Source organism: Eumetopias jubatus, unplaced genomic scaffold (genome assembly GCF_037043125.1).
Source record: "Eumetopias jubatus isolate StellerSeaLion01/CBP00866 unplaced genomic scaffold, mEumJub1_p1.0 scaffold_1, whole genome shotgun sequence".
Lineage (NCBI taxonomy): Eukaryota > Metazoa > Chordata > Mammalia > Carnivora > Otariidae > Eumetopias > Eumetopias jubatus.
The window spans coordinates 151779150-151792933 of NW_028274807.1; the positions used below are offsets into that span (position 1 = coordinate 151779150).

The 13784-nt window shown below is 38.2% G+C and overlaps 1 protein-coding gene across 16 annotated transcripts in view; it reads right to left on the reverse strand.

The window, feature by feature from the left end:
* ARPP21 (cAMP regulated phosphoprotein 21) overlaps positions 1–13784 on the reverse strand; it is a 109616-nt gene that overhangs the window by 65941 nt on the left and 29891 nt on the right. For 4 of the 16 annotated variants that reach the window (XM_088021482.1, XM_088021475.1, XM_088021471.1 and 1 more), the window contains 2 exons: positions 11765–11802; positions 5637–5866 (listed from right to left, as the gene is read on the reverse strand). In XM_088021482.1, the coding sequence (XP_087877608.1) occupies positions 5637–5866; positions 11765–11802 (268 nt within the window). Of the gene's footprint in view, positions 1–5633; positions 5867–9873; positions 9934–11764; positions 11803–13784 lie in introns of all 16 variants that reach the window. The other 12 variants (XM_028107120.2, XM_088021461.1, XM_088021444.1 and 9 more) reach the window with 8 other exon arrangements.

Sequence of the window (13784 nt, forward strand, 5' to 3'; positions counted from 1 at the left end):
TTTGTGAACTTGCCCCATGTGATTCGATGCTACAGTCCAAGTTTGACACTAGTGCAGAAAGAACAACAGCAAGAGCAATAAACAATAACAAAACCTTCTGCCTCCAAACGCTGAAGTTCATACAAAATAGGTTCAGCCCACCTCCAGGCTGAGGGGTCAGACAGCAGGAAAGGGTTGGGACTAAGGCGGCATGTCCTGAGTAATTTGAGGTGTCAGCTGGTGCTGGCAAGGGGAGGGGGGGTTAGGAGAGGGTATGGATGCACACAGCTGATGTGCCACAAGAAAATCCAGAGTGTTTTTTCTTTTTGGCTTTCAGAAGTTGGCTATTAATCACTGATGTGCAATATCATGTCCTTCTATCAACAGGAGAAAAGCAGCACCTTCAACAAGAACAATGAGAATGCGGTGCAAAGACAATGTAAAGAATCTGTTTCCACAGGTTAAAAGGATAGAAAGGAGACGGATTTAGCTTAAACTCTCAACACTTGCAAAGATGGAGACAGTGAACCCTCTTTGGGGGGATAGCTCAGCAACCACCATGAAGCCAAGGTTAGTAACTGGCCTTTTTGGCTGGCTTACAACCAGCTTTGAACAGCCTGTAAACATCAGTCTATGCTGTGCACACAGCCAGTGTTACTGAAGTTCTTGATCAAAAATGGATGCTAGCGATGGTAATAAAAGGCACAGGATTAGAAGTGTTCAAAAAATTAAAAAAAGTGAAATTGATATTTGAGAACTTTACTGCTTTGGGTGCTGAGAGTTAAAGTGTGTCCAGTCTCCTTTTCTCAGGGACTTGAATATTAACAATGGCAAATATTTAAACAGTATGTCTATGTGACAAGCACTGTGCTAATCACTATGTGAATTACCTAGTTTCATTTTCACAGCAACCTCATTTTGAAAATGAGAACTGATCCTCAGAGATGTTAAGTAAATTTCCCAAGCATACTTCATGTGTGGCAGAGTCTGCATTCAAACCCAGGCAACAGGAGCACACGGGCCACGCCTTACTCCAGAGTGACATGTAGGTAGGGCTGGGGCCCTGACCAGGACTGTGCCAAGTTCTAGGAGATATAGCATAGGAAGTCAATGCTGCCCCAAGTCAGATGCTTAGGAGTGGAATCTGGACCCTGAGGGGAAGGTGTAGGGACAAGACTTCAGGGTGCCTGATGGGGGACTCTGGTGAACACCCAAGAGAGACAGGATAAAGGAAAAGGGGAAAATGGGGGGGAAAGGTTGTGTAAAAGATTGTAAGGCAGAACAAAATGGAAAACTGACTGGGCAGAGAGGAGGGGTGTGGGCAGATTTCCTTGGAGCTCCCTACTCCCCAGGGAGGAAGCATTCTGAGTTTTAGTTCTTGTTCTGCCACTGACTAGCTGTGTTTTCTTCAGGAAGTGATTACTTCTTTTTTTTTTTTTTAGATTGATTTATTTATTTGAGAGAGAGAGAGAGAGATTGTGGAGGGGAGAAGCAGAGGGAGAGAGAAACTCAAGCAGACTGTGCTGAGCCCAGAGCCTGACGTGGGGCTTGATCCCATGACCCTGAGATCACTACCTGAATGAAACCAAGAGTCGGATGCTTAACTGACTGCATTACCCAGGCACCCCTAAACTGACTACTTCTTTCGACCTTAGTATCCTCTTTTGTAAAATATAAGTCACCACACTAAATTGTGAGTAGCTATCAGGATGATGGCCTTAAAGTTTTTCTCAGCTTGACCAAACTTTAGATGGGTTTCTTCCAGAGGAGCTTCCCTCTACCTCCTTTTTCTTAGAGCATTTCTGCCCCTTTATGGTGTAAATCTTCCACTAGCCTCTTAACCCAGGTATATCTTTCTTGAGGATTCAGGAACCATCTCTTTGAAATGTAACAATCAAGAGAACTAGTGCCCTTGTCTCCCAGTTTCTGTGGAAGGGTAGAAAGAAGACTGACTTTGATAAGCACCAGTCAGCGAAGATGACTTAGTTGAATTCACCAACCACCTGTCCACCTTTCTCCAGTGCTTTTCCAGTGATTCACTACAGCGCTTCAAACTCCCCTGTAAGTTGTTAGTGCAAGGATGAGTTCAGTCTTTCACCCCTATTGCAATAGTCTTGACCCTTATTGCCATAGTTATGAATAGAACCTTCCTTGTCTGTTTATCTTGTCTGATGCAATTCTTCTTTTATAAGGACCCGGAACCATAAGTATTTTTCCCTGAATTAATAATTCAAGAAAATATTTCCAGATTCAGGGGTCAGAAAATTCAATATAATGACCTAAAGCTTCTGAAATTACAAGGAGAAAGAGAACATCCAGGATGCATTAGCACTGTAATGAAAATAAACACAAAGAAGAGGAAGTGGTGGAGAGATGAGGTGTCTTGCATTGGCTCCAAAAATACTCTGGAATGTAGACAAGAAGGTGACAACAACAAGAATATGCTTGGATCCCAAAAACAAAATACCATGCCATGTAAAATTACTAAAACAAAACATAAGGATATCTTATTTCTCCAGAGCATTTGTTCTCAAAGCATGGTTTGAAAACAAGCAATCTGTGATTTTACAAATCCTTCAGGTGATTCTGACGCACCTACAGTCGAGAACCCCTGCTCTGGAGATGGAGAGAGGATGATAGTAAAGCAGTGTCCTTTGACCAGGGTGGAAAGAAAGAGATGTCATGCTCATTTCCCAACCTCATAGCTGCGACCAAGAAGCAGCGGAGGTTATGGTACAAGCACAGTTCCTGTCCTCTCCACGAGGAGGATGTTGTGACAAAATGACATCATCTACCCCTGGAGCCGTGTGCTGGACATCTGGTAGGTGACCGTCACTAAGCTCGGTGTCAGGGATATGTTAAGGGAAAGACAGCCCAGGCCTTCAGAGCATGAGCTTCTGCATTCAGACTTCAGCAATAAGCTCCTTCCAAAATGTAGGAAAGCATGTCCCCACCTGGAGAAAGTCTCATCATTATCTATTTAAAGCTCAAACCTATGCAATTAGAGGAGGAGAAGAGTAACTTAAATGTCACAACTCCAGGCTTGGTTTCTGAAAGGTCAAAAAAAGAGTTTGCAATTCCACTGAGAATAATGAGGCAAAAAATTGAAAACTTGTGCTGTTCTGAAGAGCCATGACAGCAAAATTGACAGCTTTGCTTCATAAAACCATCTTGGGAAATTGTAAGCTTGTTTTGACATTCTATCTTGATCGCCTTTAATTTTTTTTTCTTCTTCTTCTTTTTTTTTTTTTTTTTTTTGCTTTCCGTTCCTGCACCTTGACAAGCTTTCAAAAGGAGACACTTAGATTAAAAGGGAAAAAAATGTCTGAAGCACTTAAATTTCTAATCATTCTTCAAAGAACATGGCATTTTAGCATTCTTGAAGTGTTTTAAATGTTTCCAAAGAGCTTTTCTTTGGAAGTGATTGGGGGGTGGGTGTATGGACAATGACGATTAATTTAAAAATCTTAAGAGCTCTTTTGGTGTGCTGGAATTTTTAAGTGTACCATTTAAGGTCCTTAGTTTCTGCATTTTAAGGAGATTTAAAGCTATTTAACCTTTCTTAGTTTACAAGAGCTCAAGTGTACCACACTGGGTTTTCTTGACTTCAGTTGCTGCAATAGTGGGATATAAGAGCAATTAATTAGAGTAAGACATCAAGAATTCACCAATTGGTGATACGACAGAGGGCAGAAGGCAGGGTGAGCCCACCTGAATCTTTCCAAGGAGAAGGAAATATGTATATATATAGTAGTGGCTGTGACTAAATGCTATTAGTTTTCTGCCTGTGTAGGAAAACACGAGATAATTTCTTAGGAGCATTTTCAACAACATAATTATCTTAAACCATTAGCATAATAAGCCTAGATTTCACAAAGAGTGCCCCCTAGTGTGAGTGTGAAGCTTGAATAGGAAAGTATTCTCAAATTAGGACAACCCATGTCTAATCTCTGGTCAGTGTTGGCCATTCACCATCCCCGTCCCTTCCCTACAACCCCAGGTCTGTGAATGCATCCCCAGTGTGTCCAACACCCAGGGTGTGTCACTGAATCACAGCTCTCGACCCCCACCCTAGCTCCGAACTTCTGAGGCAAAACCCAAACCAAACAGAAACATTACAAATTATCACCACACACTGAATTCATGGAGAACTACTGAAGGGTCATCTGTTACCTTCCTGGGATTCTAAGAGATACTTTGATTGAGAACATTTGAAAATAATTTGAAAACAATGATGAGGGATTTTGGAGACGGAGGAGCTAGAGATGGCAGACCATGATGGGGATTTTTTGGACTCATATGAACCTCCTTTAATGGTATTAAAGTTTCCATCAGTTTAAAGTTGTTTCCAGATCATGGTTCTCATTAGTGCTCACCTCCCAAAGACTGTCCATGCAAACTTGAACTACCTACCTCAAAAGATCACTATTCACTTAGAAGAAAAACACAAGGTTAAAAAAAAGAGATACCTGCACCTGGCTACTTGGAACTCTAAGCCTTTCTGAGGCTCACTTTCCCTGTGGCTGTAATAAAAATAAACATGAACTCGTGTTTATTGAGGGCTTATAACCTGCCAGGTATTATTCTAATTGCTTTGTGTATATTAACTCTTTTAGTCTTGAAATAACCTTGCAATATAGGTCCCTATATTATTATTAGGTCCCTATTGTATAATTAGGTCCCTAATTATACAATTATTCCCATTTCTCAGATGAGGAAACCAAGACACAAATCGGTTAAATAACTTGCCCACAATCAGACTAACAGCATGCCAAAGCAGCAGCCAAAACTATTAATATTATAATTACCTTACAGTGTGGTTTTAAGAAACTGATCATAGTATTAAATTAAAAACAATAGCTAGCTTTTGTTAAATAGTTACCTTGTGCAGGTGCCTTGGTAACCATTTGTATATAAATAGTTGAAATTTAACATACAATAGTTTGCTAGGGCGGTGGTGGGGGGTAACGTCATATTCTATTACAACCTACATTTCATAGTGTGAAAGTTGAAATGACATGGGGCGCTTATGTCAAGAGGTTTTCAAATGGAGTCAGGAGGCCACTAAGGAGATGGGTGTTTGACACGTCCTCACCTGTAGAACCATGAACTTTTGAACCGGGCCAAACTGCAAAAACACCAAGGACTCAGCTCAAACACCTACAACATGCTACAGTAAGAGGCGGCTTAGGGATAACCTTTGAAACCAATTATATTCAATCAAAATCAGAGTTGTACCGCCAACGCCAATCAAAAATTCTTTGTAAACAACATATACAAGCATTCCCTTCTTGCTTTAAAAACCCCTGATTTTGCTCCCAAGTGGGGCACCATTTAGGTTGTTACCCATATCTGTGTACCCTGAATTGCAATGCTTTGATCCCAAATAAATGCTCTTGGTCAATTATTGCCTCCTGACAATTTTAGGTTGACAACAGATAAGGAAACCGAAGATTAGAGAGGTTGGTAATTTGACCTAGGCACACAGCTAGGAAGAGACAGGGTTGGTATTTTCATTGCACTTCTGACTTCCCAGGTATCCCAGCAATTAATATCATCATCATTAATTAACTGGAAGCCAGAGGGGATAATGACTGTATGGGTTGGGTGGAATCTAGGAAATACATCAGGACATAAACCCATTCAGTACTAACTACCTGCTTTGGACAATTTCCCGGTACTCCTGGTACTGGATGTGCTGTCACCCCTGGTCAGCACCGTGATGCCCCCGAAACTTGCCGTCTTGGTCATGGTAGGCTTGAGATTGCGGTTGGAACTGTCAGAGTCTGTGCTGCTCCAGGCCCTCTGGTGGTCCGACCACTTGAGCTCATTCTCCGAGCTGCTCTGTCGACTCCCGGATGTTCTCCCTGAGCCATCTCTGTTGCCCCTGGAGCACAGCCATCGGAAAGATGTACAGGGACAGTGTTACATTTCACGAGAGGTATGGATCTAGAGGGGGACCTTTCTTGGAAGAGCCGTTCACACAAGACCCTTCTTGCAACCCTTTCCATTAAGCCCGTTGCCTCACAAACTGTACCGCAGATAGCTCGTTGATGGGCAGACAGATAACATACCACATTTAATGTCATGTTTACAAACAGAAAAACCAAACCTAGAAATGTCAAACCATCCCTCTGCCAGTGAAGGAGAAACAAGTAGAAAAAACATGGTATAAAATATAGTTGTTAACTTCTCTTATGGAGAGGAGAGGAGGATAAATTCTCCTGACCCAAGTAAAAAAATGAATCAAGGTTTGGGACCAATTATGATCTTGAATGATTCTGAAGGCAACTCCCACTGAAGACAAGTTTGTCTGTCCCTTTAGTGTTAAATAATGGACCGTGAGAAAATGCACACAGAGGCAGTGAAGCCATTTATTATTTTCTAACTTGATGAGATGTCTATCTGAATTCATTAAGGCTTTGGCAGTCAGCACAGAAATCACGGAAATTACTCTGTTGACCTAGGGTGAGAGTTTTGCCCGATGAGTTTAACCTTCATGGGCAGAGGAAAGTGTCTTTTAATCCTTTTCACATAGAAAAACTTGTGATAATAACAACACCAGTATAAACACTACACTGACAGGAAACTTTCCAAGGGGATCAATGGAAATAACAAAGCTCCATAGGTGAAAGAACACACTGGTTCAAAATCCAAATTGAGAAAGAGTGAATGTACGGGAAGAGATCCAATAGGCAGACATGCTTTCTGAAGACTCCAGAATATCTCTAAGTAGAACACAAAATTACATGTGTTTTATAGAGAAAGTTGATGAAATTTGCATTTTCATTGGTTTCCAATCTACTTAAAGAGGAACTTAGTGAATATTTTCAAAGCTTTTCCTGCAGTTGGAAATAAGACATGATTAAAATACTCTAAGATTTTCATGGATTGTAAGTAAGTAAAGGGGGCATAAATCATTGGCAAGAGATAGAACCCGTAATTTCATTATCACTAAACAATGTGACATGCTCAAGTGTTGATCCAGATCTCACAGATGTGGTCATTAGTTTTGTTAATAGATAGTCTTCTAAAGACAAAAATAGACCGCAGAGATGTTAGGAGTGTGTGCATCTGATCGAAACACTCACCAACAAAATTGTACAGAAGGTACACAGAAAATTTTTGCTTTTGTTTCAACTTTACCTAATAAACTTTTCTTTTGTTTTATGAGAACTTAAGAAGGTAAATGGATCCAAGAGATAATAAAAATGAAATGGCTCATCTGTGATAGGAACTTTGTAAAATGAGGGGAGGACAGAAAACTCATAAAACAACAAGCACTCAGTGCCCTGCTGTCCTGCATCAATGTTTTCTTATAGTCTCTCTGTTAGCACCTCAGGATGGCTGGGTTTGGAAGGAGGAACTAAAAAAAGACCAGATTGTGAGTAGAAAGTATCACACACTCACCAATGGTCAGATGGCTTGAGTTCTTAAAACTCCTTTGAAATTCAAGAAAGCCAGAGGAGGTGGGGGTAGAGGGAAAAAACCCATCCTCTTCAAGGGTATGGTGTTCGATTCCTGATTGTTTTCCTTTCAAGTACCAAATTCACCTTTACTCTTTTCACATTTAATTCTGATTTATTTGACCCGTCTTTGACAAAGCTTGGCAAAATCATTATTTAGCCACTGTGAATGCCCCAGGGATGTGATAATAGTCTCACTTGGAGCTAATGGGGAATATTGCGTATAGGAAAAGATTTGGGGTAGTCCTTAGCCTCAGCATACAAGATGCCTCAGAAGGAAGCTCTCCCTATGCAGGTGATCATCATGAACTCTGCTTGAGTTTCCCTCTCCCTATGCCCCCTGCACCTCCATGGGAGGAAATGCCAGTGTGGCTGACCTGTCTGCAAAGCAGTTTCCACCACTATTCCTGGGTGCAAACTAGTGTGCTGGAGTTTGCAGGCTTCACCCTGGCGATGGGTAACTCCTTTAGACTTGTGCCACACCCTTGGCCGATAAGGCAACCTAAGATTTCCTTGACTTCTTCTACCTCTACTCTCCACCCGTTCAAATCAGCCTCCCAAAGTCAAGAGCTCTCAAAATTCCCAAAAGAGGGAATTTAAGTTGCTGCTTTAGAGTTAGCATTAATGAGATTCATAATAATGCATCTAATTCTGATTTATGGATCTCTATTTATACACTGAAACAGTATTTTATAGCTCTATCTACTGATTATTCACCTTAGCACTGGCAAAGTGAGGTCCAGAATTGAATTTCATATCTATTTGTATGTAGAATCATAGACCTCATAGATGAACATAACCACAAATGCCTTCCTATCCCTCCTAAGCCCAGTCTTGGTCCCTTCCTACCAGAAACCAGGAAGACAATGGTAATGAGGTGTCTGGTCATCAAGAGGAGTTGGTCCTTGTGCATGTAATGAGAATTTGATCCCAGAGTAGTCATAAAGCACATACTTGAAGTTCTGTTTCTGTGCTGATTAATATAACTAACATTTATTTTCCTTCATGTCTGTACATGGTACTTTTGTTTTATCAAGTTAGATATGATGTACACTTTGAGTTGCTTTTACTATTGTGTGGATGTCTTTGTGCTAAGTCATCTTCCTGAGTCTCTGTGCTTGGTGACTCAGTGGGTGATGGCACTCATATTTGTAATGACTGATCTGAGTAGATGGTAACTCTGGCTAGGGACCAAATTTGGAGCTATGTGAAACCAATTGGCCTAGAGGGGCAAGAACCCACATTTCATATATTTATTGGCCTAAGCAAACCAGATCTGGTGTGAGTACAGGAGTACTGATAAATTCTTCTTGTTCTTCTCTGGATTTTCAAAGGAACAATGCAGAGTTATCATTTTAATCTACAAGTGTGATAATAAATGGTCTATCAATAAAGGGGAAGGCATTAGACTATGTAGTTCAATCTAGAAAAGTGAAGGACATTTTTTTAAAAATCTTTTTATTTCTGCCAAGTGTAAAGGGAACAAATTAATCCAACTTTTCTAATGATGAGGTCCTAAATTCACATTTACTACAAAAAAATACTTTCTGAGCACACAATCCATTTATTTTTTTCCTTAGTCTTTTCTTCCTTCTAAGTGGGCAAGAGGTTTTATTTGTAAATGAATACGTTTTCTCTCTCCTACAACAGAGATGAATCCTAATATTCATCGGAGCAGTAACATATTAAATATATGCATTACATATCGAGTACATTGATAATGCTGTATATCCCTTTTGCCCTATAATAATATTAGAGGTATATTTAATAGGGTAGTGACAACATGGGTATGGTCCCTCTGCTTTGATGGAGCTTCCGGCCTAGTATATAACTTAAAATATACAATATTAATATATAAAAAATACATATACATCCATTCTCTTTATCTTACACAGATCTTGATTTAAGTAATTCATTATAATTGGAAGCAATCCTGTACCTTCCCTTAGAAATAAAATCTTTGCTTGAAAAACATATTTGAAATATTATGATGGATAGTAGTGGCTAAAAATCAACTACTCAAATGGAGTTATCATTGGTGTTTTTTTCCAGTATCAGGCATGTATATGTAATTGCAAACTATCAGAGAAATTTTAACTTGGTGTAATTCACCAAAGTTGAATCTTAAATCAGTGTACTGCCAAAGTTAACCTTTGAGGGGAAAACAAAAACAAAAACAAAAAACCCACCAAAAACGGAAAATCAGAGGAAGAACCTGAAAGGATTATATACCAAGCAGTAATTTCCTGGTCCCATATCTCACATTATCCAGTATGGCTTCAGTACCAGCTCTGTAACAAGCTTTACAAAGATATAACCAAACATATTTATTTTATGAACAGATATTTTACACTAATACACTTATATTTAACATTGATTCTGCCACATAATCTGAAAACACAGTTTTAAAAAAGTAAACCATACCAACCGAAAGAGCTGTCTTTTCTTATAGGTCTCATTGCATATGTTACTGTCTTCCAAGAGCCTACTGGAAATGAAAAACATGGTTTTTATGATATAAAACCTAATGACTCTAAATGCCCTATGCTAAATAGATGTGTACTCTTTTGTAACAGTACTGCTCTTGCAAATCAACCCCGTGGACTATGTTTTATGTGCATGATATTGAATTTTGCAATAATAAATTAATGACAACATGATTTTTCTCCTATCCTAGGATTGAGGTGCCAATACTAGATAAAAAGGAAAGGAAGAAGAAATAGAATGAATGGGAGAGGGGAAAATAAAAGAAATTGATGTTTAATAGGTATTTAATTAAATATACTCATTGTGATTTTTTTTCCTTTGGGTAATATTAAAGTTATCTTTTTTGGGGGGGTGCAGAGAATGAAATACTGACATTCCAAAGACAGGTATACAAGAAATGTATTTATTTTTGTAGGGAATCTACTCAATTAAATTTTTGCTTTTTGGAAATATCAAGACTTGTTCATATATGCCATGCATGTATGTGACCAATTATTGTAATGATGAATATAATTCAGTTTGAATCTAAGGGACACTTAAAGTGTATTAGCAGTCTTTTTATGCAAAATCCAAGTAAATGAATAAAATTTGGGCATAAAGCAGGGAAAATGACTGGCTGGATGACTAGGGAAAAAGGTTTCCCACCAAACTGAATTATAAACACTCACTTCATCATTTTAGTTAGACTATAGAATTTTGGAATGCTTCATCATCATCCCTAAGATGTTAGTGCTCATAGATTCTTAATTAACTGTAAATAAGGAATATTCACTTAAATCTGTATGGATTTTTGAAGTTGCTTTTGAATGCCTTCTTTAGACATGTTTTCTACTTTCATCTATTCTTCTAGAAGAGGCTGTTCAATGAGGGGGTTAGCTACTCAAAGATTTCTAACTGCTAATATTAAAGATAGCTTTTTTCCCCCAAGCATCTCTAATGCCAAGTTTAAATTTTCTCTAAGTACTAGAATTTAATCAAACAGCCTCCATTTTAATCAGTTTTACAGGGACACCCATTAAACCAACCCCTGAAATAAAGTTAAGCACCACTTTCTGAAGGGATACCATATTTCCATTCCACCTTGCCCACTCTGCTGCACCTTAAATGTGATTAATACAGTTAATGTGGAATTCTTTAATTCCCCTTGGAAAAGCTGCAATTAAATCAATGGGGCATTTGAATATCTATGTCAGTTTAGAACTATTTCTTAAAAGTATATGTTAAATTTGAAAACCTTTGGCTCATATACTCAAAACTTTGTGTAAGTTGTGTAACCCATTCATCTCACAACAACCACCTCCCTGCTAACTCCCAAGTTAGTAAATTTAGATTAGATTAGATAGATTTCCAAGTTAGATCAATAGGTTGTTTAGAGTGAGAAACTTAAAACAATATTATTCCAATCATTGTTTGTATAGCTATATATAATTATGGGGCACAGGAAGTGGCTAATGATACCCAATATACAAATACAGTGAACAGTCTCGTCCATAAGCCAATGAAATTGCAAGTTCATTTATGCTTTGTAATGCCTGGTAAAGGTAACAGGAATTAGACCTCTGGAAGGACCAGAAGTCAAGACTTTACATAAGGAAAATGTACAAGCTATGTCTGGAAGTAAGAGAAAAGTATTTCCCCAAATTAAATAGTTTTTAGGCATGCTAAATAACATACATGTGTGTGCATGTAAGTATGTATGAATAGATATATGTATTCACTTATACATATATTCAAGCACACACTTATATATGGGGTATATATCTATGAAAATACAGGACACACATGACAGACTTTGTTCCTCTAAAGACATGAAAAAGCATATTTCACTTTACCTGTTTTCCACAAAAAGGCTGTCCTGGGAGCAAACTGACTGAAAAATAAAAAAAAGGGCATTGTATCAGACGTTCTGGATGTGCTGAGGGATCCCAAATCCTTGCCTGCTTTTAAAACTACTTTTCCCCTCCAAGAGGAAAAGAATTAAGAAAAATATGTACTACGTTTTGAAAAAGTGGAAATAAAAAAGGAAAAAAATGGTTAGAGTTAGAAGTGTAAACCATTCTCTTTCTCTTTCAGCATACAAGTACTTTTCCATCACAGCATCTCCAGGTCACGGATAGATTTAGCCCGTTTAGCATCAAGGTCAGGAGAAGAGAGATGTGAATGAAACTGTTCGAGAATCAGAGAACCATGTGTCCATCGGATCCTGAGCTAGCAGTTTCTTCTGGGCTATGGAGATGCAGCCCCCAACAAGAGCCAAAGGACTGGTTCAAATCAAGGCAGGGCATGTGCACTTAGCACGATCCACCTGAGGATAGGAGAGCCATAGAACCACAATCCTGCAGTTATGACCTGGCAATGATAGACTCTCTTGAAATAAACAGACTGACTGCAAGACTCTCAAAATTGAAGAGATGACATCAATCAATTTGCAGGGGGGGTGCGCAGAAGACATGTGAGAACAAAATGGAGCTAATTAGGAAAAAAAAGGTCAAGTCCATCTAATATTTTGTTTTGTTCTGTTTTTCACACAGAAAAACAATGAATTTCTTCTTAGCTTCCATTCCCCTAGCTATCACTTCTCCACTATCTTGTGTTTAATACACATGGGGAAGAGAAAATTCCATTACCATTACAAGCTGGGGAAAGGCAAATCAAATTGAATTTTAACAAGCAGAAAAAGAGAAGTCTAAACCAAATATGGTGCAATGGCCCTATAACATAGTGACTGTGTTTAGGAATTAACAAAAAAACATTTTCAAAGTACTGAGTTTCTAACCATAAATATATATGCCATATTATACGTGCAGATTTTCTAGATGATGAATAAATGACCTCTATATGGGTAAAATGAGACTTAACAGGTCCATTTTAAGAGAAAAAAAAAACTAAAGTAAATAAGGACCTTTCAATATTGAATTTTTAAAAGATTAGCTAATGTAACCACTACTCAGAGAGGCAAGCAGGATATTGGTTTCTCTGTACATTTTGTTGGAGAAATCATTTCCTTCCACTAAACCAAAGGGCTAGCTTTGGGCATAACGTGTTTTCCTCAGTGGTCTGAACATTTCAGTGAGGGCATCTCTAGAACCATTTGTAATTTAACCTTTGTGAATTTAACATGCATCCTGAGTATCAAGTGCACAAAAATCTTATTTAACAAAAAGCAAAAAAAAAAAAAAAGATTAAGAAAGAAGCTTTTCAGAAAATATCTTTTTTTAAGTTTTTTTTAATTTGACATTTGTATTTATAAACAAATACAATTTATGGACCACTGATATTATTCCTGTGGAGATCTCTTTATAGTAAGTGAAATATCCCACTATCTTCATTTCCTTTAGTTTGGTTTTACTCCCACTTTCAGTCAAGTCATGGAATTAACTGTCTCAGGTATACATTATGAACTCAAGACTTCACTACTACTCAGCTCTTGTAGTTGGAAAGAGGTCAATTATGTTTATAATGTTCTGGCTGGATAATGGAATTGTTGAAACTTTACTACTTCTTTGAAAGAGTTGATCAAAGACATACTGACCTCTTCAGACTCATTAATCCAATAGTATTTTGAGGGAAGTTAAGCTGCCATAACTCTTTGAATGAAAAAATAAGGCACCTGCAAGTTGAAGATAACTTTCCCAAAAACGTATCTCAAGAGTATTTTTCAATTTTTGTGCAAAGGTCCTAAAGATTTATTGCATGATCTTCCAATACAGTTTCATAAATAAGGCAGATATGGTTATGGGCTGTGATTCAGTAGCTGATGAAAATAAACTTTAAAAAAGTTATTAATATAACTTACGAATTTTAATAGCAGAGAAAGATAAAAGTGTCACAGTAATTAAGTGCAGCATTCAA